Below are 27,882 nucleotides of genomic sequence, written 5' to 3'. Positions count from 1 at the left end.
AAAATGCCGAAAAACAAGTGGAAAGAAAGTGACTACCGACTAAATCACGTCTTGCGCCGTCAATATTGCTCTTAAAAAAAAATTTTTTGCGTAAAATTAATTTTTTGACACGCATGTCCCAACCAGACTGTTGAAAAAAATTCTTTTTTTTTTCTTTTTAGGGGCCCTTTAACGTAAGTGCTCTGCCAATTTCTTTAGCGACCCCAACTACCCTAAAATACCGAGCCTACGTCCACGCCGCAATAAGTGCCCGCCTCTATTTTTAAAACATCTGAAATGTAGGCGTCGAGCGCCCGCCCTGGATAATGTTTGATGTGACAATTTTTTGTTCTTTCAGTAAATACCACCTAGAATTATTCCTCGACACTGGTAACCTTGGAAACACTCATTAGTTTTTTTTTCCACACCATTGCAGTCGCAGGAAAAATTAGAGAAAAAAACGAGCGGCACTCACCCCCCAAATCGCATCCAGAACAAGCGGTCACGTGATCTGGATCTGACTATATGCCACCAATGTTTAATCATAACTACGTACTGGGGTCGGCAAAGCACAGGGCACAAATCGAATGTCACGAGCCCAAATCGAATGCTCACGCAACGCTCGTGTTCACTGCACGAGCCGCATTCAAATGTTACAGGGGGGGGTTGTAAAGCTCCAGGACCAAATCCTGGGGATCACATTGTCGACAACGCCAACAATGCGATCCCGACAACTTCTTCAACAATTTGTGCAAAGGAGAGAATGAAAGAGGAAGCTTGATTTTATCCTCGGAATCACGCAGCGATAAATAAGCTTCAAGTATTGGCGAGTACAGCTAAATCGACAGGACATAGTGGCTAAAACAGAAAATTGCGGCCGCAGGTTCGCTCTCCAGCTTTTTCGAGCGATTTAGATATTCACGGCGCCCGGTGGTCAAAAGATGAAGCCTTCAAAAGCATACAGTGAAAATCAACGATACACGGGTCCCACTAGCACCAGTAAGCTCGTGTAAAGTGAGAAACACTCTTAGCCAGCGCCATTGCACAGCCCCTTTAACCGAGGCGCAGCTTGATCCGACTGGAAGGGCCTCTGCCTCTGCATCTCCCTTCAATCGAAGCCAATGAAAGCATCGTCTGCTCTTTCTGCTGGGTCTGTAGCTTGGCATTCCAACGTGGAAAGCAAGTCGTCTGCTTCTTGCGCAGGAGTTGTGGCGACGTCAGAAAGACGCCGAGCTCTGAATGGCTCCGATTGAAGAATAGAGGGCATACTATCCTTCATTGAGAACCAATCAGAGGTCGGCAATCTAACGCCACCACAACCCCTGCAAAAGAAGCAGACAAAGTTGCGCTCCGCATACCACATATCCATTACAAAGAGCAGACGAAGCTCTTATCTGCTCCGACTGGGGAAAGACGGAGTGTAGAGACGAGCCTTTGCATCTACCTACCACCCTTCCAGCTGGAGGTCCGATGTTGCAGCACGCCCCCACCCGCTTCAGTTTGGTATTAAGATGTACGTGGGGACACTCAAGAGCCGATGCATTAAGACCAGGGGATGAGTGCATTCGCAACAGTATGGGATATCAAGAAGGCCAAAATCTAGTCCGTGAACAGAGACTGTTTGCTGCCAGTTCAGGCCGCCTCAGCTTGACTGCAGACTCCACTTTAAAGCCACATTGCTGTACAAAAACAAAGCATGGAAGGTAGCCAAGGAACATTTGGCAACTCTACGTCGAGGTTGGTTCACAAATTTGTGTTTGTTTGACTGCATCAATGATAATGGTAAAATGGGTACTGCACTTTCAATGTGCCGAAAAATGCTCTGGTGAAAGGGCTACTGCGCTGCGACCAGTTGCTATGATAGAAGAACAACGCTGCCTGCATAGAACTGTGAACTACCGTATTTACTCGCGTAATAAATGCACTCGCATAATGAACGCACGCCCCACAACGGACGTCAATATTTTTACTTTTTTTTTCCCCTCCCATAATCAACACGTCTCCTATTTTCGGATCTGCGAGTCTCGAATTATGTCCAATTTAGCAAGCCACCAAGCCAGTTTTCCTTTGCCGCCAAGCGAGCATGCCAAGTCAAGCCAAGCCAAGCCAAGCCACTCTGGCAATGGCCGCCAGTGCGTAGTTCCGGAAGTGATCAACCGTGTACATTTTTTGGAAAAAAAAGTACATTCATTATGCGAATAATTATGGTATAGCTTATCTGCATAGAACTAGGTAAAATCCCCTAAAAATGCCCGTCCAAAATGAAGAGGTAAATGGTAAAAAATATGGGGTGGGCAATCTTTAAAAATACGTCGGTTAAATTTTATCAAAAATTTGCGATAAACACTGGGGCACCCGCTCAAACCTTGCGAACAGCAGATCATAAATTCACATTTCAGGGCGCGATGAACGTGTGGGAATTCGCTACAAACTCCCGCGTCGCGGGGATGGATACCGCTTCACGGTGCGACAAACATGCGAGAACCCGCTACAAACCTGGGTGTCGCAAGAATTTATATCGCGCGCACACGTCACGGACAAAAATTGCGGGAACTTGTACATTGAGGCAATGAACACCGCAAATTGCAAACGCGAGAGATTTGTGTGTCGCGGTGCAATAAACACGCGGGAACCCGATAGAAACTCGCTCGTCACACGTACTGGCACCGCAGACTGCGCAGTCCATGCAATTCCCGTGGACATCACACGACATCCGACAAAAATTGGGGGTGAGCGACGTTTAAAAATTTTTTTGTTAAGGTATTGCAGCATTCGAGAGATCAGACCTACGCGCCATCTACAAAAAGAGGTCACTTGTAACGTCGTCGGAATTATTTCGAGCCCACGTCAAAAGGACGCTCGACGCAAGTGGGAACGTTCCAGGGTCGGTTGACAGATGGTGCTGGCGTCGTCGCAGGCGGTGCAGTAGTAACGCGGTTGACCGCGCTCAAATGCTATTGAGCGAACAAGCCCACCCACACAGACGTTAGTCACTTAGTCACAAGGAAAAGATGCACTCGGGGAAGAGAGAGTGAAAGAAAGGACTGACATGGCTTCCCTGCAGAGCAGCACCCTCGAGAACCTGTCCCTCTGGTGTGCTAGGCACAGCTTGGCCACGCGGTGCCTCTGCCAGTTCGCCTTGACCCCCTGAAGAGGAGGAGGGGCGGGACCGGGCCTGTGGAAGACGCAGCCCCGCGCTGCCACCTCGTTGCATTCTCAAACGCCTTTCCCCAGACCGTCTGGATTGCGTCTCCGACAAGCGTGTTTGGCGTCCGCCCGTGCAGCACTCCTGGCAACGGACGAGCTGACAAAAGTCCCGGCAGTTATCAAGCGTACAAGTCACGGTAAGACTTCTGGCCACTTCCACATCCACCGCTATTCAGCAAGGGGGTGGAAATGGAGGGACCACTTTCGAGGTCGTCGGTCGGAGGTGCATTCCAGGCGTCCAGACTGAATTCCCCTTTCTCGACCGCCCCCGGGTATTTCCAAACACTGTTTTAGCCCTTGGCGCATAGGCAACTTTGGGGCTCCCTATAGACCATTTGCTAAATCCCCCAAGCGCCCCGGTCCGCACTTGATGAACCATGGGAACGGTGTTCCTTCAGCTCGCTAATGATCGGCGATTTCAACCACTTCCATGGTTACACAGTTTTGAGTGCAGTTCGGAGTCACTCTAAACAAGCGTCAAATAACGCCCAAGGACCCGTCATATCACTTTTAAGATTTCTCGTCAATGTCAGCGTATTTGATACTGTACATGCTGTTTACCCTTCAACCTGGCTGAGCTGCAGAAATCTTACATTATTATCATTTTCTTACAGCTTCAAAGAAGCCAATATTAAGTTAAAAACGCTAAAAATGCTATAAACAGCCCCCCGGACTCCAAGCTAAATCCTGGTTTTGGTTGTTGTGAATTCTTTGCTTTTTAAAGCAATTCCTGCTAAAATAACAATCATGAGAATGATAATATTGTAAGAGATTTCCGCAGCTCAGCCATGTGGAAAGGTGGATCGCATGCACAGTTTCAAAAATGCTGACACTGATGAGAAAATTCATAAGAGATATGACAGGTCCTTGGTCTCCATAAGGCGCTCGTTGAGGGTGACTGAATTATGCTCGAAACTGTGTAACCATGAGATTGGACGAAATTACCGATCACTAGGGAGCTGAAGGAACACTGTTCCCACGATTCCTCGACTGCAGGCCGGGGCGCTTGGGAAATCAGCAAAAGGTCCATTAAACTGCCGTTTACGACGTCCGTAAGGGCAGACCGGGACTTCCATCTACCCTAATCCACCATCCTTTCCTTCGCGGCTTTGTTTGCACCGGGTCGATGAAAAAGGGCCCAACAATAAATGTTCGTTCCGGTCGTCGTTCGAGTTACTTCGCCGAGCTGCGCCGCTTTACCGCATCATTGCCCAGACCGGGAGGGGTTCGTCGGCTGCCGCTCGAGGTGGGAAGACGACCCTCCGGCTCGAGGGGTCGTCCGCGGGGTCACTGAGCCACACCCTATACCCCAAAGAGGTGACCAAAACATGTCCCTTCGCATTCGAGAGGAGAGGTTAGAAAAAGTGAAGAGTTTCTGCACCCAAAAAAGAAGGGGCAAAAGGTGAGAAAGAGTGATCGCGCATACGACGACGACGCTCTGCCCCGGCAAACACCATTCTCTTCAGCGAAAAGTGAGCAACGTCTCGGCTGCGAGCTCTTCTTTTGCCGTAATGCGTCGGTGGTCATTAGTCGACAAAAACAATGTATCGTTTCGACTATTTCGTTTCCCCTTTCTCGAGGCTCAGTCCTCCATCGTAAGAAAAACTATGAATTTTCTTAAATCAATGAAAAAGGTAAAGCAGTCATTACTTATGACTAGCATGGTGACTTAAACAGTGCAAATAAGCTAAGGAAGGAAAAGGCAACAGGAAGGAAAGAGTTCTGACTCAACTGAGATTTTAATGAAGAAATAGAGAAGTAAAATGTCAAGTGCGGTAACATTAATAAAGTAAGGAAGAGAAAGGAGGTATAGTTACAAAAATTAACCTCTCTTTGAGAGCCATTTTAAAGAAATGACAATTTACATTATTAAGCAATTCCCGAGTGAATATATCTATGTACATATATTCACACAACAGAGTTGATGGTGACCCAAAGGGTACTGACTATCAGAAGAAGGAAAAAAAGAAGAAAGAAGACAATACTTTAAAAACTGAATTTCAAAAATTTGAACTCTTTTGCAGTCAGAGCAATCGAAGGCGTACTTATACAGGCTCGGCCCTTATTCGCGATCTTGCACGCCTCATACATCTCTTGTCTTTTGCTCCTTAAAATGCACCCGCAATCTCTCACATGTACAGCAAGATGGCCCGCTAGCGTTGACTTCAGAGAAAGTGCATGTTCCCTGAGTCTCACATTGATGCACCTCCCAGATACAGATTTCCACATGACAACGGTTTTTCGTATATGATGCCGCTCTGACATTCCACAAACTTCCTTACCTTATCTGCGCTGTTGAAGTCAACATGTCTAACCAACTAGCCCAGCAACTGATTTTGGTATAATGACTAGCAGATGATGCTTGCCACCACACGTCCCAAGCAAGTACCAGACACTCATTTTCAAACTTTTCATTCGCGAGGAACCCTTGCCTTTCTCGAGTGATAGCCGAGAATCCCTTCCCAGTCCGAGCACTGATGCAACGATTGCAGTCCAGAAACACACACATCTCGTGACATTACTAAGGATTGTTTAGCACACAGCTATGGGTCAATAGGGGGCCCAGGTCTAATGAAATTCTCTTTATAAACTAGAAAAACATTACCTATGGGCACTCCCTGCCCACAAGTAATGTTTTTCCAGTTTTTCTAGAGGCTCGAGAAATTTGCAACTTTTTTAAGCACCATCTCTAACTGTACAAAGCAAGAAAAGGAATACCGGTCCTGTTACAAAGATGATGACTGGAGGATGAAGGAACTACACACGCGTCGGGCAAATCCATGCTGCTCGAAGAAAGCAAATTCAGTGGGCCAACGACCATTTGTCTCGACTGCATTACGATGTTGCGACAACGTAGAATTGTCCGAAATGCGCGCAGCTGTCTCGGCAAAGCACTCCGAATAGATTTTTCTCTCACTGTTAGCAGCTGCACTAACCGCCGTAAGACACGGATGCGCTGCGGTAAAGTGGGAATGGCCAGAAGGTGGGCTTCTTCCAATGCCTGCATGCATTGCGGGAAAGTAGCCACTGGAGTTGGGGAGAGGGCTTTGCAAACTATGACACCCTTACCCCCTAGAAAATGACTTGCCTGCCTACGATACAAATGCAACATCAGTACAAACATGTTAGTCTATTCACACCATGTTAGCTAGACAACATCGGTAAGTGAAAGTATGGCAATGCATTTCAAACTAAGTGTGTCATGCAGCAATAGCAGAAATTGGACAACATATGAAGTAAGCCAGAATGAATGCTGCATTCAGACATCACAATGTTAAAGTGTTAGTAATAAGAGTCAATGTAAAAGCATGAAATCATTCTGCATTCCTACGTGCAAGTAAAACGGAACAGTGGCACATGTGCGACTTTGTGAGAAAATGTCTGGGTCCTATATAGTAAACTTTCAACAAAATAGAATATAAATAAAAACACACAAATTGATTGGGCTCTATTTAAGAGAAAATACAGCCACAAAATTCCAAATTAAAGAAAAAGAAAAAGTTTTTCAAAATTGATTTACAGCGATTCCTCATTATAACGAAGTCAACGGGACGGCAAAAATTTTCAATATAAGCGGCAATTCTATAAAAGTGACTAACTATACTGCCAGAACCCATTGTATGTTCCTATAATCCTGATAAATTTGTTTCAAAAATGGCGCGATGGTTTCGCGAACAAATCGATTTGAAGACCGGAAGCCCCCGGTCTTCAAACAATAGGGCGCCCTATGGTTTTAAGACCGGTGGTTTCGCTGCATTTCCATAAGAGTTAAGCCTTTTTATTTATTATTATTTTCTTTTTTACTTTTTCCTCAGGTAAGTTTGCTCTTTGCAAATTTTACAGAAAAAATGCACCACCTGCGGCCAATGCTGTACAAAATCAGAACACGATAGGTTAAGAAAGCCATTTTTGCGGTCGATATAACGAGCCTGGCCACTATTTGGGACACAGGGTAGGTTGTATTTTCAAGAAATAAAATTTTAACATCCTTTTTCCACATTATGCCGACCTCTGTTTCTTTTAAGGGAACAACTACTTGGCCACATTTTGATGAGTCCTATTGCTCCCTACACAAGTTGGTTAGAAAAATAAAAGCTTTTGCACGGATCCCTTTAAAATTGCTATTTTAGCCGTGGTCAGGAAAGAGTTAAGCATGGTGCAACAGTAGTGACAGGCTTGGGGAAGGGAATCGGTGGCCGACTAGGCTAAACCACACACCAGCTCGACGCACGTGGAGCGAAAGCTCACGCTACAGAACCCAGGGATCCTGGGTTCGAGTCCCACCCCTGCCTGTTTCGATCTGGATGAGCATTGTACCGGCGTGCGGTCGTGTATCACTATACTGTAAGGCAAGTTTAAAGAGCCCAGGTTAGTAGTCGTACTGCACCGGCACAATTGCTCATCTACAGTGGAAACCAGTGTCGCCCCATCCTGGCATACCGACCTCACGCTGTATAAATCACTAAACGTCCCATTTATCTTTTGATTTTGGACAAACTATTCTACATTTGATTAGAAAATACTCGGCCAAACCACTATTCGCTTTGACTTTGCTTCGGACTCAAAATCCACTATTCGCACATGACTAGTAAATAGATATGTCCCCAGTACTGAATATGGTAGAAGACAAGCTCTTGAATGGGACAAATGAACCATCTAAAGATGATACCCCAAGTCATCAAACAATAAATGTAGGCCATTTTTTTTTCTCCAATTCTCTACTTGTAAGCTTACTAACTTCCCCGGGTTAAAGGAGCCATGAAATTATTATTTTGCTTCGGCTAAATGCATTTCAGACCCCATCTCCAACATTCATAATGCATACAAGATGTGCACTTATTTCTCGTTACGCACACAAACTGTTACGCACTGACTGTTACGGGAAATACCAAAGCAGACAGAAGCGTTAACCTCTTCAACTGATGGCCAAAAAGAGTTGACAGGTGTCGTCTTAGCGGCTGGTGCCATCAGTGCGACGATATGACCCAGGGTAAATTTAGTGGGACATTAGTCCCCCAAATACGGCCAATTAGGGCACAAATCCTTTAAAATGCACTTCAAATTAAAATCAACTCTGTCGAAATAAGCGTACAATGTCCCGATCCACAAATACGCCCCTTACCCGCCGACTGCCCTTGCAGCGGAGCGCTGAGCAGACTGTGTAGGTGGCACCAAAGACGCCACTTGAGCAAGAGACGACGTGGACGCCGAGTCCTGCGGCCGACTGGACGACCAGGTGGCGCTCTCCTGCACCATCTGCTTCTGCAGCAGCAGGGCAGCTGCCTTCCTCCGCTTCCAGATCAACTTGGTCGCCTGAGAGCGCAACGGGTTGACCTTGCGCGTCTGCTTGCGGCGGCTTGGACGCCATTCGTCGTCCCCGGCGCTCGAGTCGCTGCTACTGCACGGTAAAGGCGGGTTCACGCATCTGCGTTGGTCTACGACCGAGTGAGTCTTGGTCTCGAACGACCGCTTACAGCGAGAGACCACACTGGCGCCGTGCGGGACTGGCAGTCAAAAGGTCGGCGATCCATGACCAAAAATTGCCAACAAATTACCGAACGCACGATAGTGTTCAAAGAGTTTAAAAGACTGGTCGGCTGCTGACCGAACGTCGCCTGTCCGCAGAGAAGCAGTTCGGGACTTCCAGTGTATCGGTTGCAAATTACTGTAAAACCCTTTATTTTCGCGGTCCCCATTTTATGCAAATCGGTCACAGAAGACATAATCGGAGCCACTAAATTTCGCGAATTCCAGACACCTGCATTGATGCTCTTAAGGACCAAAATTTTCACACGCCCTTAAATTTTGCATATTTTTCTATTTGCAAAAACGAAGGTCTTGTGAACATTAAGGGTTTTACAGTAACCCTTCAAGTGGCATGCACGAGTAGCTCCCACGCTCCATTTGCTCCCTCCCGACTGGGCTGCCCACCTTATTCTTATGTGTAGGGCAATGCTTTGTCTCGTTATAACACCCGTTGATGGCTCGTGGAAGGTGCCATAAGGGGACTTGAGTCTTGGCTCGAATTCGTCATTCCAAAAAGGCAAATCTACATCAGTCACGCCCTAAGGAGAACACTGACATTGAAACCTTAAAAATTAACGAAGTAGAAGAGTCCCACTTCTAAAGCAAACAAATGTCGGTTAAGGCCACTTAAGAAGAGTGACCCCAGGGTGCGAGATCAGTGTGCCACTTTGGAGAGTCTAAAAAGAGTAGTAGAGGAGAAGGTGGAGGCACACAGATTTTCTGCAAGCTACCAAAATTTGTGTTTACCGTGCATAAAAAGACGACATTTGAAAGGTTATTTTTTCAATCCCTACGCTCCTGTTTCATTCTAACTTGGCAAACGGCGAAAGCCACAGTCCGGGCGAGCCAAATGGAGCCTGGCAGCGACACAAAGGACAGCATACCGTAGCAGAGCACTCCCACCGAGAAGTGTCATATGCATCACTCCATCACTCTACCTTGCAAACTATAGTTTCTGCTCTATCAAATCACGCTGAAACAGGGTACTAGGATGTGTCCAGTAATAGAGACATGTAGTAGATCGCTCCGAGGCCTCCGACACCCCCCGATAACGAGGCGGTGCAGTGCAGAGGCGGTGGCGGGGTGTAGTTATCAGAGCCGTCGGAACGGTCCTAGGACTCTCCAGTACAGTAATCCCCGATTCCTTTTGACTTAGTTTTATGAGACAATGTTATGAAAAAAAATGATTGGCATTGCATCAAAGAAACAAGCGTTACATTTTTTAAACTTTTACCCTTTAGAGAAAGTTGTATAGTTTCTAAAAAGTGCAGCTTGACTAATTGAAAAGCTTTTCTCTTTACTCTAGATTAAACAAAACTAAAAAAGGATTGGTTTCAGCCAATGGTAGAGCTACCAGGTTTGGGTGTTCGAGGAAAACCCTTAAAGTGAATCAAGCTCTTGGCTGCGAGGCCACTTAGATTCGACTCAATGTTGTGCAGCTATGGCTTACAAGTACATATAACAGTGAGCCACTACTTGGTGTCCTCTGAGCTAGATTCCCCGCAAAGTTATCTTACCTTCCATCTGAGGGGATCCATGGCACGTGAGGCTTGTGCAGCTCATCGGAAACTCCGGTCTCCATCGGACGATCTGTAGAACGGGAAAAGTTGCCACTTAGAGGAAAAATGTTTAAGAATCAATCGCACAGACCAATAGAGCTTTTGACAAATTGCCCAAACATAAAGAGAGATACTGGGAATATAGGTACACAGAGAGCACATGCTTGAATCATCAATATAAAAAAGTAAATTAATGGAAATAAGGCATTGACGAACGGACGTGCAAAGTGCCATTCATGAAGGTTTTTGCTTTAGAGCCGTTGTCACTGAAGACGCCCGTGTGTGCAGTGCGCGTATCTACACTCGCAGAATGGTCCTTGGTGCTAGAGTCATTTGGGAAAATTAAAATCATAAACCTAATAAAAACATTCTAGGTGGAAATAACCAAAGGATGCGATTCCCATCAATTACATAAATGTAGGTCAACGTCCGTGGCAGAAAGGAAACCTTTCTTATAGTTCTTCACGGATCCATCATCAGCTCCTCAGTGTCAAACTTGAGCCCGATTCCTTCATACCTAGACTGTCGTCAGAGTGGAACCAGCTGTCCTCATTATTAGTGTCAATGCCCTCATTACATTTGTTTAAAACTGCAGTAAATAATTAATTCTGCATAAGTGTCCCGTCTTTTCTTTAAAGGGGCTGTGCAATGATATTGCTGCGCGCGCAGCTGGCCAAGCAGGCAGCGCGCGCGTAGCCTAATGGTTTTATCGCGCCTGCCTCCCACGTGAAAAGCCAGGGTTCGATTCCTGGGAGCGACGCATCTTTTGTTATTCCTTCAATTTAGTTTTCTGGTAAATTCGAGAACCTTCTTGGGGCTTGTTCGAGGTCCGAATGTTCTACGCGTCGAACATTCTACGCCGACTATTTCAGAAGCTCACTCGTGTACATAAGGGGCTTCGCATAGCGAGCCAGAGTCAGTTTCGCCTCAGCGTTCGATCGTGCTGCTTCGCCGCCTTCGACGCCCGCGAGGCTCTGTTGTTATCTGTCTTCTTCCTTTTATTTTTGGGCACAAGTTCGCCCCCATTAAACGTTCAGATTACTCAGTCATCCGCTGCCTCATCACTTATCATTCGTAACAATATTAACTTTTCACGAGCGGCACTAGAGGGACCCAAGTGTACTCGCATGCAATGCCCCCTCCTTTGTTGCATTTCAAGGACAAATGCGAGCGTTTTCTTCCGATTTCTCCTTTGCAAAACTTGACGACGTAGCTGGGGGTTGCAGTGATGATATTTGAATGCGGCTCGTAGGTTGGACCCAAGCATTGCACGAGCACTCCATTTGGGCTTGTGATAATCGATAGCTCGACAAGCATTCGGGCAGTGGCCCGTGTACAATCGCTGCAATGACAACAATTGCCAAACCATAACAATATCTGGAACTTGGGCTGTGTTCTGCACCTTGCCGACCCCACCGCATGGCTATGATCAACACTGACAGCATGCAATCGGCTCCAGATCACGTGGCTGCTTGTTCGGGCTGCGAGTTGAGGGGGTGAACGCCACTCATTTTTTTTTAATGCTTTCTGCGACTTCTATTGCATGTGGCACGTGGCAAATCATGCCCAACGTTTCGAAGCCGGCTTGGCTCCTCGTTTACGGTCAACTGTATATCTGCGTGCGCACTTTTGACACGCCCTCAGGGTCCGCTCCACAGAAAAGTCACTTGAAAGGAAAGCCGATTTTATAAAATGAGGCCTCCCCAAAAACAGCTACCCAACAAGATTCGTCAACAAGGTGACACTACGTCACCCTCCTGCAGCCAAGAACACAAACATCTCCGGCCGCACGTGCGTCCTGCACCTCCATGGCACGAGCGAGGCCCTCGCCCGCTCTCCGAGACTGTACGGCATCGCGGTTACACCCGTCTCAACAACAGGCCATCGTCTTCCTCTCCCAAAGGGCCGTCCCCCCCAAAAAAAACTGTCAGCCTTTCCACTCTGGTGAAGAAAGAAGACCAGCGAAGCTGTACCATGGTGGGAATGAAGTAATGGCCAGACGCAAGTCGCCGAGCCAGAGTGGAAAGGCTCGAAAGGTGGCCGCCATCTATGAGCGACGGCGGCAAGCGGACAACCGGCAAACACGAAACTCTGGACAGCTACCGCCATCTATGAGCGACGGTGGCAACCAGAGTTTTGTGTCGACATTTGGTACTGGACACAATCCTGGGGAACCTAGCCCTTGACAGCTCCGCTGTAGAAGCTCAAGGATTAGTTTACCCGATTCCCTGCGTGAATGTGACGTATGCAGGGGAAACGAGGAACTTTCCCGAACATCTGCAAGACGTCCAAGGCAAATCCGGCGGAACGTGCTGAGAAGACCGGCCACGTCGTGGCCTTCGACGGCAGTTTTTTCACCAACAGAGAAGGAAACTGGGGGAGACGGCTCTTGTTAGATTCTTGGCACCTACAGAATACCGGCAACAACCTGAGCCAAACCACCAAAACGCTGTCAAGCAGCTATATACGCGGGCTGCGATGCGTCAACGCAAAAACAAAAGAAACAATACTGGCAAAAAGAAGAAAATGACAGATCGCGACTTTTGGGTCCACATCTTTGGGTCTACATACCCACGAACAAGGAGTCAAGCCGGCTTTGAAACGTCGGGAGAGATGAAAATTGATTAGAGCTTACTAAGTGCCCCCTTGTAAATTTAAAAAAATAATTACCAACGCTCCTAAAACAAAATAGCACTTTTATTGATTTAGTTAGTTCGTTAATCCCGTACAACATGCCTAATAAATAACGTGTCCTTCCTATGCCACGTGAATCGGCTCGTTCCCAATATACGCGCGTCCGTGCAAGAAAAACTTCAATCTAGCTTTTTTTTTTTTTTTTTTTTTTACTTTGCATTAAAGGGGCATTGACACACACAAAACATTTTTGTTTATGCTTTGCCAGGCGATTTATTATTGTGTCAGAAGACTACCCAATCAATATTTTTCTACAGTGTCACCTACATCTTTAAGAAAGTAGAAAAGTGCAACTGCTTGAACCCGAAACTGAACTGAGGAGGAAGAAGAAATATAGAGCAGAAAGTTACCAAAAATCACATAACTGCACAAGCTTTTTTTTTTTTTTTTTATCAATCAACGTATTTGCAGCTTTTTAAAGCCACAAAAAAATGGATATCATATCTTCACCTATTTTTAGTATTGGGTATGTGCCTTCGATGACCCATGACTATCGTTATATTTGATGGTTGTGTCTAAACTGCAGAAAACGGCACGTGACCACGCAGAAGAGTGTGAGCACGACTCAAATTGGCCAGTTCTCGAACGGCAATTTTGCAAGCGGAAAAAAAAAAAATTTCGAGCTGCAAATTGTGTTCTGGGTAGTTGGGCTCTCATATGTATTGTACAAATAAAAACCTTGGTGAGCATAAATGCCCTGTCAGTGTCCCTTTAAAGGGATAGTGAACCGAAATTTGGATTTCAAAAAAACAATGCTGAAGATGTAGGCGGGATGCTACAATCCCTACAACACTACTAGTAAGGCGATATCTCAAATGGACGGCCGTATTTTTGGAAAAAGAAGTTGAGATTGAACCACGTCGACGAGGTGCGCGACGTCAAGATACCTAGTTTCCTCCTCTCTTTGCTTCGCTCCCCCAAGGCCGCGGGGCGGAGAAGACGCGAGGCCGTTCCCTCTCCTTCTCGGAGAAACATGACGTCAACATTCCTGCCAAATGCGTCTCCTTTTTTGAAAAATACGGTCATCCGTTCGATATATCGCTGTATGAGTGATGTGTTTTGGTGTTTGTAGCATCTTGTTGCATGCTTTTGCCGCGTCTTTTGGGGAATCCAGATTTCGGTTCAGCATCCCTTTAAGGGAGTGCAGAAGACGGGACCGACATCCCCAGTCGAGCCAGCTTTTTCCCCAGAAGTGCTTCGATGCCCACTCGTCTTGATTGTGAGCAGAAAGGGCCATCCAAACCGGACGCGGCAGATGCAAGAAAAATGTGTGCGCCTTTTGAAAAGCGTAAAAGTTGTGGCACGCACATACATTTTCAGCTTGGACCACACAGCAGCCCTACTTTCCTAATCCCTTGTTTTCAGAAGGACCGACAAAAAAAAAGTAGAGACCTTACCGACAGCCAGCAAAGCGTGCGAGTTGCTGTCCGGACCCACGTGATGAGCACACTCGAAAAATGCGCCAAAGTGGACCAGACTGAGTAAAACATGCACTCCTGGTCTAGCAAATGATGCAAACGCAGAAAGCGCATTCCGTTAGGATAGCCCTTATTCTGCTGTCCTGTTGGATATAGCAAACAATGTATGGCACGGTAATGTGCTTCAGTTGGAGATGCTTATTCACCCTTTTTTGTTTGGCAACAAACTCAGTGGCGCCTACTATGGGCTATCCCCAATTCTGGTTCACACATATTTCCTTATTTTTTACTTATTCTTTTATCGTAAAAGTGCAATGGCATAGCCAAATTTTTTTTTGAGGTGGTTGTGAAGTTAATGTTTTGGGGTGCGGAGAGGGGGAGGGCAGGCGCGTAGCCAGGGGGGGTGTTCCGGTGTCAGAACACCCCCGAAATTTTGCTTTATTATATATATATATATATCCCTTCTCAGTGGTCGCGTGCCGTTTTCTATGGTTTAGACACAACAACCAAATATGATCGTAGTCGCAGGTCATCGAAGGCACATACTTAATACTAAAAATGGACAAAAATATATATATATATCTGTATTTCTTTCCTTTTTTTTATTATGTAAGTGATTGCACCAGCACCTTGAAACCCCCCCTCCCCCCCCCCCCCCCCCCCCCCAAAAATATTTTCTGGCTACACCGCTGTAAGAGTGAATTAAGTCTGGGAGCGTAATAGGCGCTGGGCAGAGTTTCAGAGCGCGCCACTGAGGCCAAATGAGGCACCACTGTGCTGGCTAAACTCGGGTTTGTGTACCCTTGCGAGATTACGTTATTACCAACTCTGAGTGCTGTGTTGTCACGCGCTATACTACTAGCTGTTTCTAGAATCTGGCAAACAAATATATAAATGTGCATGCGTGTGTGGTTGCGTCATTCTAGCATTAGAGAGTTTCAGTAGGTGCCTTCCTCTATAGGCAGACAACCCAAAACGGGAGCTAGCCGATATTACGGCCAAATATAAGTGAAACCAAGTAAACAAAGATAGTTACCTTTTTTTTTTTTGTTTACATTGTTCGTGAGCGTTTTAGGATAACAAAAGTGAAGACCTTCGTTGAGCTTCCCTCTTCTAAAAAAGCAAAACTATAATTGGCAGTTTTTTTTTGCTTTCTTTTTTTGTCTATTGAGCAAGCATGTTTTTTTTTGTTTAAAAACAAAAAGAAAGGAGCTTATTTGTCAGTTTGGCTATTGGAGACCGATAAAAAGTGAGCGGTCTCGAATGAACAAGAAATGATTTTATAACGCTACTAGTAATTACAAATTTCAGTGGGCTCAACGAGAGTGGAGTAGCGAAACGAAAACGACTCTCCATCTTTTGTTACCGCAAGGTCGGCTTGTTCTAGCGACATTTAGTGGGTCACAAGGTCCACCCATCCGCCAAACTCTTTCAACAAACGTTGTTTTTTTTTTTTTGTTTTTTTATAATCCATTACAAACTTTTTTATAAAAAAAAAAGAAACTTAAAAAGTTACAGCATTGCAGTTTGTGCAGATGAGTTGTAGGGACAGGCAGACACTATGTTAAAGAGAATGCATCTAAAAGATGAATAATTAACTAAATTAATTAACTTTATAATTAGAGGATTTAGGACACATGTTTATATGGCAAAATTAGAGGCAATCAATGTCGAAGGCTGGCCCACTTGTTAGAAATCCTGGGTCGAGCACGGGATTCAAGCAATCCATCGCCAAATTTTACTCTGGAAACTGTGAAACCGAAACCAAATCCTCGAAGCGCACCAAAAGGGCAACCCCCATTTCGTACCGAAGTGATGCAAATGTGACGCAAAAAGTGATGCAAATGTCGTCATAAGCACGTAGGCACCCCACGTAATTATGACTTTGCTTCTAATTTTTTTTTTTTTTTTCGTGACAGCGCGACAGGGCTGATTGCGGCAGGCGCTCCACGACTGACCAGTGGAGGCGACAAAGCAACTTAGCCACCGTGACAGGTTAGTCTCATTCTTCAACTTTCAAATCATCTTAGAGAACAGGCGTCACTGATAACACACTTCCGTGTTCCTGAGTCTCAGGTTTTATTACCAAGAATCACCAGCAGCTAGCTTGTTTTTTTTTTTTTTTTTTTTAAGTTTGTTGCAGTGTCACGGTCGCTAAGTTGGTTTATCGCCTTATCTGGCTGCATCCCCGGAGGCGGCCCGGAGCGTCTGCCGCAATCAGCTCTGTCACGAAACAAATGTGACGCGAATATCGTCAAAACCACGTGGGTCCCTGGCACGAAACGAAGACTTGTCCTTCCCTCTAATTGAAAAGTTAACTAGTGAATTTTAGTTCATTTGCTCATCTTTTCGACGCATTATCTCTTTAGTACAGTGTCCGCCCGGCCGTATAACTCATCAACACAAACCACAATGCTGTATTTTTTTATTTTTTTTTAGTTATGCGAAGAACTGCGTTTGTGCGGCGTCCTTGATGTGAACCCTGCAGAAGGCGCTGGCGGCACTGGTGACGCGACATAGGCGTAAATCCGATCATGATCACGTTTGAGGGGAGGGGCGGGGCGGGGCGACCCATCTCCCGAGAACCGGACATGACGATCAAATCAAACGACTCAATCTTCTCTTCTTTGTCTCTCCATGATTAAAAATTAAAACAGCGCAAGGACACGGACAGCAACAAGAAGGTAGACGAACAAGGCGCTTGTCCGTGTCCTTGCGCTGTTTTAATTTTTAATCATGAAATACCAACTAGCCCAAACTTCTACGTTCGTCTCTCCCTCACGCCTAGATCTCCAAGCTGTTGGTAAGCACGAACATACATAAACACTGACTGGATTCATCGTCTCATCGCTCTGCGCGCGCGGCGATCAGTCGAGAAATCAAGGATTCGTGGGTGCAACACTCGCCGATATTACTGCGCAAGATTGTCGTTCAAATAGGATGGCAGTTTGCCGCGTAAACGTTTCTTTATTATATTGCTTGGGAACTGCCGTGGAAATTCAAGGCATATTTTTCGCCAACGTCCACGAAGTCTTCTATCCCATATCTAAAATGTTTCCATCCAACTGTCTACTTCCGACGACCAAGCATTACTGCCATGTGGATGTTTCTCCTCACAATACGTATATAAAGATAATAAATATATGCATTTGCGGTTGAGAAGCTCATACAAACCGAGTCACGGAGGCGTAGGGCTAACCCAGAAACGCTATCGCGTTTAAACCTATTCGAAATTCACTGGAGCGTCCCTTTGAACAACCGCCCCGTTGCCCTGTTCAGCCGAACGAGAGCGAAAGCCGCGTTCCAAGTGACGACGTTCGCCGAGAGCTGCAAATTCCGTTTAGCTTACGTCACCTTCAATCTATCACAAATCATCTCGAATACAGAGCTGGCACAACCGTGAAAACGACTCGAAAGAACGACCGAAAGCCCACCTCAGGTGTTCCGCAGCTCTAAGGAAACATCCGACGTCGACAGCGCGATCTTCTCTGGACCGAAGAATCCCGCAGGCATTCGATGCCAGGGCAGCGCACGTGCGCCGCGCTTTCTTCGACCACAGCTCATATTGAGGATGTCCCGCGTTTCGAAGGCAGCTCATGGGCACGCGCAACCCCGAGACATTTCACTACAAAACGCCGCGCGCGCATGCGCAGCTGCGGCGTTTTCTTCGGGTTGGGGATATCGTAGCGGAGGAGAAAAACGATCTACTACAACTCCCTACTACAAGACGCTACGAGACGATGCCCAGCAAGCTAGGCGCTGCTGCCTAAACGCATCACGTCTTTTTTCTTTTTTTTTTTTTCATTTTTGGAAAAGGGGGGGGTTGGGGGGAGGGGGGTTCAGGTGCGCACGCCGAACCTCCCGTTCCGTGAAGTTCCGTGTATTTCGGCCAAATCCGAAAAAAACACGCCGATTTTTTGACGATTCGGATTTATCCGAAAACCTCCGAAATACGAGGTCGCACGACAAAATGAACAGCAAAAAAGACGGCGTGTTCCAAGTAAACTTCGGAAGAGCACAGGGTCAGCGGTCCCGAGACGAGACCACTTCAGTTTCCTTCGAGAACTACTGACATAAGACTTTTAGCACGCCGAGGTTCCTTCGGGAGAACCGATCATGGAAGCCGGACATTATTTCTTTTGCTTTCTGCATTCTTAAAATATAAGAACGCAGTAAAATGACCTCCTACTTTCAAACGCACGTGCTCTGTGGCGCGCGCACGTGCTCTACGGCGTGCGCTGGTTCGCCGTTTTTATAAAGGAGCTTAGTGAAAAGGATCTTTAAAACGCCGTCTGACAGGGGTGTAACTCTTCTAGAGCAAATGCCTAAAACAAATGGCATCTTCCATGGGCGTTCGTCAACGCTTTACTTTGGTTATTTACTTGGAATCTTTTATACGGGAAAGGCGTGCTCGTATGGCGCGTGGAACACCTAGGGTGACCACCCGTCCCGCGACTCGCAGGACTGTCCCGCATTGAGGGCTCGTGTCCCGCGTCCCGCAAGCAGTATCCAAATCTTCAAAATGTCCCGCATTCGTCACTGTCATAAAATTCACTACGCAACTCATGGCGCTAACAAACAACGGGGCACGGGGAAGCGCAGAGATCCCTGGTGAACGGTATGTAAATCACGATGGTACAACATTTTCTATCCAAGCATAGCGGGAAGCGACCGTCGTTCTTGCAGGAGAACTGACGCGCACGCGCCATTGTGTTTCCCTTCCCTAGGTGGCAAAATATTGCAACAAAACATTGCTCACCAAAAGTTCAAAATAAATTATTTTAATTATTTTCAAATCGTGCTGTGTCAATGCAAAAACATTTCTGTAAAAAGTTTTTTTTTATTTTTTTTATTGAAGACGATTAAACAAGGCAAGAAAACTGCAACTCTAAGCGGTCAAAAATAACAACATAAGGTTCGAAATTCGCGTAGGAAAATGTTGAAAAAAAAAATAGGAATGGACAGGAAACCAGAAGCTTTAAAAAATTTACTGCTTCTTCTATCCTTTTGATGCATTGAGTTCTGCTGTTGTCGATTTTATGTTTTCAACTTATGCCCCTTTGGTCAGCATATGTGGCACGAAAACTTAAGAGTGAAAATTATTAGCTTAATTGCCGCAATAAAATTTTCAGCTGTGTACTATGCTTTCGGTCAAGACAGGATATTAAATGCGTTAGCAGAGCCACATTTCGTGGCGTGTGTCGATAAATTTCCTCGAATGGTTACATTTTTCTGTCATTTTTTTCTTTTCAACCTGAGACTGGGGCAGAAGGCAGAAACAAATGTTTTCTCCTCCTGCTCCAGTCTCGGGTTGAAAGGCATCATGGTAAATTTCCACCAGTCCGACTGCACACAAGGTCTTTTTTGCAGTGGCCACAGTCGATATATAATACTGTTCTTCTCTTACCCCGTTACGGTTACCTACGATACCCGTAACTCTACAGTCAAGGCCATGGGCGCGCAGGCGCAGTAGCAGCCTCTCCGTTGCGGAGGGCTTAGCGGAGGTGGAAACGCGGACTACGAAAACTCCCCATTATAAATAGAGAATTTTCGAACGAGTCTTGGTTCTCCGTAGCCTTGCCAAGACTCGTTCTCGCGAGACCCACGAACTGTACACGCCGTGCTACGCGCGCTGCGTTTCTCGCCAACTCTCGTCAAATAGCGGTCTTCGAGGGAAAGGAGGGCACGGGGGGAGGAAGCAGACGGAATGGCGGAGAGGAGGAAACCATTTCCTCTTCAGCATTCCGTCTGCTTCCTCAGCCCCAGCCAAAAAACTTTTCTTGTCCCGCTAATTATCCGCTAGTATCGCACATGCGCAGTAGCGTCGCCGCTCTAGAGTAGAGCGTAGCGGGGGTGCCAAAATGATATACTAAAACTCTATTAAGGAAAAGAAAGCATAAACACCGTCCCCGCCTTCTCCCCTTTTCCCCCTCGACACAGATAATGTCAACACGAGTGTTTCCACATGAACATAATATGTATATTTTCTTTTTTTGTTTATTCGAGCGCAAATTATCGGCCAGCGTGGACGAAGCACGGCATTCGTTAACCGGCTATCACGCTGGCAAGCCTCGGAGTCTCCAAAGCTACCTCGAACGTGAAACAAGTGCCGTCTTATCTGATCGAAATGGCTGACAAAGCGGAAATGGTGCAGTGGGCGCCCAACTCCTCCTCTCGTCGAACAGGACACAGAAAGTTGGGCACGGCCATTCCTTAACCCCCCCCCTTGAACTTGTGGCAAGCCTAATCCTTTCTAAAGAATAACAAAAATATATATATATATATACATTATTGTAAAGACCAGGCGATCGGGCGTAACATACTGTAAACGACTGAATTTTCGCGGGGACCGAATTTTCGCGATTTTCGCGAATCGCCTACAATTCACGAAAAATACGTCCCGGTAACAATTCGGGCAACTGTGAACGCAAGCTACACTCGATTCGCGAAAATTATAACCCGCGAATAATTTGAAATTTACAGCTTTGGCCCAATTCGCAAAAATCTGAGTCCGCGAAAATTAAGTCGTTTGCAGTATGTTTTATAAGAAAAAAAACAAATATTAAAAGATATAAATTTCAACATCTTTTTTTTATTTTAAAAAACATTTCTTTAGACACTTCGCGCAAATAATATAACATAATGCTAAAGAGTAAGGAACTGCGCACCATGCGCTTTGAACGCAACATATTAGACAGTATTATGGTGTAGTCATGAGGTCTATACTACGTCGTACAAACATGCATACAATAAAAGCGGGTATGTAAAAACAAAAGAAAACGAAATGATACGCTTACCTTTATTCTCGGAAGGTTCCATTCAGGGTTGAATACCAAGAATCCAAGCTGACGTCGCCAGCTTCCCACTTAGCCAGGGAACTACACAAACCTGCGGTGGGGTAATGTTCTTTAAAGCCAGTTAGACTCCGCAAAAAAAAAAAAAAGAAGACAAATGTAAGAAAAGAGGGAACATCACGTGACCGCCTGATAAACGTTTATCTCAACTACGAAGTCGCGTATAAACGCAAGCAGTCGTTTAATCCATACAAAGAGTGGGCGGACTAAGCTACGAAACTGACGTCGTGTGCGCCAAAAAAACTAGACAGTGATATGCAGTCACGCTAGAGCATTGCAACGCATTGCCCGAGATAAAGAAAGAGATCTCGAATGTCATTCCGAAAACTGAAAGGACGAGCAGCCAACGCTGTGATCGAATCCCGTGGTTCTCGAACGTCACGTGACATGGCATGCATTGGCCCGTCTCTGCGCACAAGATGCGGCCTCTTCATCTGTGCTGGCTTGCCGGTTTCAACGACGCCCCGCGCAAGTCGGACCGCCGACCCGAGGCGCACTGGGGACACCATCCATCCGAGAGCCCCGACTGCGGAGAAAACATCGCTCCACGAGGGGGCCGCAGAGCGAGATGCGTGCAAACAACACCAAATTTCCATATATCGTGAACGAAAATACAGCCAGCCTGCACTTTAGCTGATGGATGTTGATCATGTTGAAAGTTTCAACTCAAGAAGGTAGGGCGAGTTAAAGGAAGGCCGGGTAGGAGGAAGCAGACGGAACGCTGGACAAGGGAGGGGGAAACTCCCTTCTCTCTTTAGCGTTCCGCCCGCATTATCCTCCCCGGCCCGTCTTACCCTCGCTCTACCTTCTTGAGTTGCAACTAAGCTTTCCATCTTTCCTTAACGCAGTCTCGGGTAATTTGATCCTAGAGATATAACTTTTTACTTGACGGTCAAAGAAATGGTCGTCAGAAAAGGTACAGTCGTAAACAGAACGGCCTTCGATAGATGCTGCGCTACCTGGAGGCTGTTAAAACTATGGAGTGAAGAGGGGGGCTAAAAGAGAGTGCGCGTTAGGGTAACTGTATAGGTTCTGCTTGCAGAGCCAGAGTATCGCGTTCCTTTTCCTTGCGCCGCCGACTCCTTATTGGCGGAGAAGCGGTCACGAGTGCCGAACTGGATCCAAGCTTCACGAGGGAAAGCGACCTTGCAGGCGCCGAGTTTCGAGCGGAGCATGTTTCTCGCTTTGCGTCTCACTTCGGTTATAACGAAGTGCAAAAGGGAATGGGGAATCGTGACTGCTTCGCTGTAGCCGCTATTTCGTTAATACCGACTTCGTTATACCCATTCTCGACAGTAATAGACCCTTTCCGAAATTCAGTGCCATCTGGTGGTTCGTAGAGCAGTTTAGGTTTTGCCATATCAATGGCGGAAACGAACTTGTATCGGCACCGTCACTTTCGTAAATGAACGGCATGCAAAGAATTGTTCAGAGTGAGTTCTTTCTCGATCACTTTCAGTTCGATGGTGACCAAGAACCTGCATTCAGAACAAAGGTCCAACCAACTCAGACGCCTCGAAAAAATTCTATACACCAAAGTGCTTTAAAGCCGATTGTGTGCCGCCCATACATTGACTGAATCTGAGTTATTAGAAATAAACGCTTACGTTGCTCTCGTGTTCCATTCCTACGTCGCGTCGTACTGACTCCCCGAATGTACAGGCCTCGCTTCATCCGCTCAGGAGCATCTTCAACGTCTTCCTTTATCAGTCACTAGAGGGCCGCCATTGGTATGGCACAGATAACGTTCCACAGATGATGATAGTAATCAAAGTGGCCAGACTGAATTTCGGAAAGGGTTTATTGCAAAAACCGAAAGTTCATTAACACGTATTCAATCGATTCAATAGTGCAAAAGTAAGACGGCAAGATGTATATACGTACCAAGCTCTTGAGCTCCGCGTGGCACAGCCTCTTCGCCTCCCGGGCCTGGTGGTCCGCACACTCGCCCATGCTCACCAGCGAAGCGCTCGAACGGCATCAGCTACGAGCCTACATTTCATCTGGCAACAGTGCGCCATCAAAGCCACGGGCGCGCAGGCCGCGCGCATCTTTGGCAGGGGGAAAGCGATTTCAGGATTTCGCTCCTTTACCTGGTACAGCGCTGCACACTGTCGCACTCAAAGCGGGTCAGGGGGTTCGTCAAACGCGCGACAAACGCCATACAGCTCGCAGACGACGGTCTCATTTGACTGCCGTCCCATCCTCGAAAGGACCAACGCAGGGCGATGGGGCTAACTATATCGTTTGCTATTTTGCGTATACAAGAAGCAACAGCGTTTCACGTTGCAAAACAGTCGAATCCCTCAGAGGCACCCCGGAGACAGAGAAGGGACCTAGTGCTCTAAGCTTTTTCCTAAACTCGCCGTTCTGTCATTGACAGCTTTGATTTGCTTCTGCGACAATTTTGGTCTAACACTTAATGTGCTAAGATTTAAAAGGCCAACATGCTAGCATTTTTCAATAGAGCGAGAACCAGCACATTGTCGTTCACTCTGTCGCGTAATTCACTCGCATTAACAATCTAAAAAAAAACTTTTTATGCGAGAGCTCTTGTTTTTCGACGATTTTTATAGCAGCCCCACAAAACATACTTATATTTAAAGGCATTTGTTGACGGCTAGAAGCCCGCGCTCATAGCATTATCTTCGGATACTTTCACCGAGCGAGAGTTCCTGCAGCAAAAAGGCGTGTCCTTGAGCGAAGATCCCTGTGGTCTATTAGTGGTATTGTCGTACAGGTGTTTACGTGAGAAAGAGAGGCAAATATTTACACGCAGAAATACTCGGTCCAAAATGAAATAGCAAAATGTCTTCTATCGGTAGAGCTTTTTTTCGAACGGAAATGAACCGACAGTGTGAAACTTATTTATGGCGCATGCAGCACACATGGGAACGGGAGCTCACAGCCGAGGGATCCTTGTGGGCCACGTCCCAAAAAAATCGCGGTTCGCGTGTTTGAAACCCCTGCCCTAGATGCACGCTCCTAGCAAACTTTTTGTTTTTACGCTCGAAAGTCAGCAACTTGTCCACAGACGGTATTAGTACGGACAATGCTCAGATCATCAAAAGGTTTCCTTCCTTTCCACCGTGTTTCCCGTCCACAATTAAAGCGGCGCGTTTGGAACCTTAGCCCTTATGCAAATTAGGAACGTCCATTTATGATCGGATTCTATTATCAAAAAGTACACGTTTCAAACGCATTCTTCTTTTCTTTTTTTTTTTTTCTAACAACCAGATTCGGCAAGAACTGCTTAGCGTAGCGAAAGAAAAATCTTTCTCGCAAAACTCACTTTTTTGTTTTCTTTCTTGAGATGACAGTTCAAGCTGTACCTAAAGTATAGGTTCACGTTCTTTGTATCCTGAATTGCCACGACATAAAACAAACTGACACGGTGGTACCCTGATGACGAGCGCCGCCAAGTCGTCTTCTGATTGGCCAGCCATGTGGAGCTTTTCTTTTCACCCAGCCAATCAGAGACTTAGAAACGCTCGCTGCGGATATCACCATACGAGGAAAGACAATCGGCAATATTTACCTACATTATAAAGCTCCCTGTATCAAACTATAGCTGCTCCCCAAAAAGAAAAAGAAAAGTCCAAAACAAAAAGAGAAAAAAAATGCGTCCTAGAAAAATAAATAATAAATAAAATCTGCATTAAATGCACCTTGGAACATTTAATGTAGTATGTTTTGTTGTTATTACTGAGTTCATTATCGGGAAATAATTACGTTAGTTTTCACAATATTTCGATACTATGAATTTCGACTTTGTATAAAGTATAAACAGGAATGTCGTGAAATGAATACCTTTTTTTTTTATTATTTTTGGCATCGTTTAGAAACAAACTTATAACATGCTCCACTCGTCACTCGGACCTCTGCATAGCAGAGGCATCATGCGCTGATTATGGCCTTCGGATGATTAAAACTACCTTGCCGACATCATTAAACAGACTCGTGTGCTACACATTTTATATAGAATCTTGTAGCGCACAGTACACAAAATTAACGCGAAGTACGAACACACGAAGATGGAGTAGACAGGATAAAGCGTTCTGTCCTCTCTACTTTTTCTTCCCGTGTTCGTCCTTCGCGCTAATTTTGTGTACTGCGTTAAACCAACTAAACTTTAACCCTGCCGGCTGCACATTTGGAGGTTAGCTGCCTCTGGAAAATAAATATACGCGTGTTGAAAGTCGGAAGATGTGCTGTCCGTGCTCTGTCCTTTATATGTAACTCTTTCGTAAAAGAATTGCATGCAATACAAAAACAGTGCAAATACCCGTTCTTCTTAATATGCTGGAGAATGTACATGAGCCCTTTTCCCATATACGAAAGTGACGTTAAAAAGTTCCTTGTTGATAACAATATTATTTCAAATCGCTAGTGTCGTGATACTTCTAGTGCATATGATTGATTTACATGTTTATTCAATTATACGAGCTGTTTTTAAAAACGCGAGCCACATCGCTCCGGCGAAAACTATCGCATCGCCAACAAAAAAGGTTGATGCCGTAGTGATCTGTGCGAGAGGGCCCATTAAGGAAAATGATTAGCGTTCAGTTTAATTGGGTAGTTAATTACAATTTAGTAATTACATTTTTAAATATTAACTTTAAGGGTACGGTTTGAACCAGAAACGATGCGAATCATCCAAAACTACTGAATCCACCCAGATTACAAATGATGTACGATTCCGTGTTTTCTGATGTTGATCGACGAGCACCAGTCACTTAGCTGTGTTTGGAGATTTGTGTTTGTCCTTTGTCCTCCTGCTCCCGTTCTCCGGGGATCATTATCGTCATCCGTGTCTTCGGAGTTTATTTCTCGTGAAGTTCGGAGGGTGCCGGAGTTCACATTTCTCCGAAAATTCGACGTTTATCAAAATTTATTTTTCTTAGATTCCCAATTATCTGAAATTCGGAAGTCAGGGTATCACGACCAGGTTGTTGCTAAAAGGCAGATCCCTTCAGTCAGTAGTTCGAGATAGTAAAGCAAAACTGAAGTGGCATCTCTTCAGAACACCTGACCCTGTGCTCTTATAAAGTTTATTTGCAAAACACCGTCTTTTTTTTTTTTTTCCTTTTTACTTTGTCGGTGTGACCTCGAAATTCTGAGTTTTTCGGGAAAAAATCCACATATACGAAAAAAATGTACCGACGAGTGTTTCTCGGATGTTGCTTTACGATTTATCCGAAAATATTCCCAATGTAGACGCGTTTCTAAGTTTCGGTTTCTTATCGGGGCGCATGCCCGTGCCAGCAATTGCACGTCTCGTATTTGTTATTATTCGATTACTGTTGGTTATTGTTTTATTGTTTATGTACAGCTGCTGAATTGCAAAGGGCGAAAAAAACTGATAAGGCAGAAATGTATTTTTTTTTTTTTTTTTCCTATTGCGCCCTGTCGGCCTGCAAAACCAAAAGGACCCAAAAACCGGCATTTGTGTTCGATTATGTAGATGGTTGAGCGTGTTGGTTGCTAATTTACGATAAGGAAAGATGGACATTGACGACAAAAACACACAAGCTTTGTGTTCAATGTCCATCTTTCCTCATCGTAAAGTGTTCGATTACCTTGCGTCAAGGCTTGAAGACCCTTATATACCCTGGAAAGCAAAAGGCTAGACAAATTCAGAAATCCGGCGCTCCGTAAGTTGGCGATCTTTTGTCGTGCATCCGAAGTAAAAGAAAGAAAAAAAAAAGAGAGAAAAAAAAAAGGCGGGTGAGGCTTACTGCGACGCCACGAGGGGGCTGATGTTCTTGGTGACCTTGCGCTTTTCTCGGAGCTTGGACTTGACGTCGAGCTGGCCGAGCACCTCGCTGAACTCCGGGTTCTCCACACGCAGGTTGCGCAGCTGCCGATCGCTCGTCGTCTGCATGGCGCAAAATAGACATTCGGGAAAATACCCCCGCGCTTTGCCTCAAGGTTGCTTCGGCGCACATTAATTGACTCAACGACTAAACCAAATTACGACTAACAATATTTATTTTTGCGCAATTAGTTTCACTTTTGGTCTGAGAACTGTGCAACACTGAAAACGTGACGTCAAGTGTTGCCGGAACAGTTTGTTCACGACGGGTTACAAAAAGTTCGATGGTGTAAAACGAATGCACGAAGCCAACAAAATGAAACGCGTAAAAATAGCTTGTTTTCAGACTGCCTGCTCGACTTTCAAGTCATTTTTCTTACGCCACCCTGCTGGAGAACGTATTTGAATGTTGCAGTGATGTGATTGGCCTAAGCCGTTTTGGAGCACCTTTTGGAGCAGCCAAAACAGTGTTTTGGAGCAGCATAAGTGGCCTTTGGAGCAGCCAAAACAGTGTTTTGGAGCAGCAAACGCGGCTTTTGGAGCAGCTAAAACAGTGTTTCGGAGCAGCAAAAGTGGCTTTTGAAGCATATATTCTTAGAAAAAATAAAAATAATCATTTTAAGTGTTGGACAGACGAAAAACACTTTGCTCGCCGCAATCAACAAATTATAGTCAAGTTAGACCACCTGGGAGTCTTTCAACATGTAACTGAAATGCCTTTGACATGACACATTTTGCAATGCTTCAGTTAAATTATACAGATTTATGTACGCACTATAGTTAAATAAGAACCAAACTGCACATATTAAAATTTATTTGAAAACGACCAG

At 45.5% G+C, this 27,882-nt stretch overlaps 1 protein-coding gene across 1 annotated transcript in view; it reads right to left on the bottom strand.

Annotated features, from left to right (window-relative positions):
* LOC120835974 overlaps positions 1-27,882 on the bottom strand; it is a 110,567-nt gene that overhangs the window by 47,497 nt on the left and 35,188 nt on the right. Inside the window, exon 4 of the mRNA XM_040206361.2 lies at positions 26,976-27,115. Coding sequence (XP_040062295.1) covers positions 26,976-27,115 — 140 coding nt within the window. The remainder of the gene's footprint in view (positions 1-26,975; positions 27,116-27,882) is intronic.

The sequence above is a fragment of the Ixodes scapularis genome, unplaced genomic scaffold, assembly GCF_016920785.2.
Source record: "Ixodes scapularis isolate PalLabHiFi unplaced genomic scaffold, ASM1692078v2 PGA_scaffold11__112_contigs__length_91849675, whole genome shotgun sequence".
NCBI classification, from domain to species: Eukaryota; Metazoa; Arthropoda; class Arachnida; order Ixodida; family Ixodidae; genus Ixodes; species Ixodes scapularis.
Note: the sequence above shows the minus strand (reverse complement) of the source record. Positions and strands in the feature narration are given on the sequence as shown.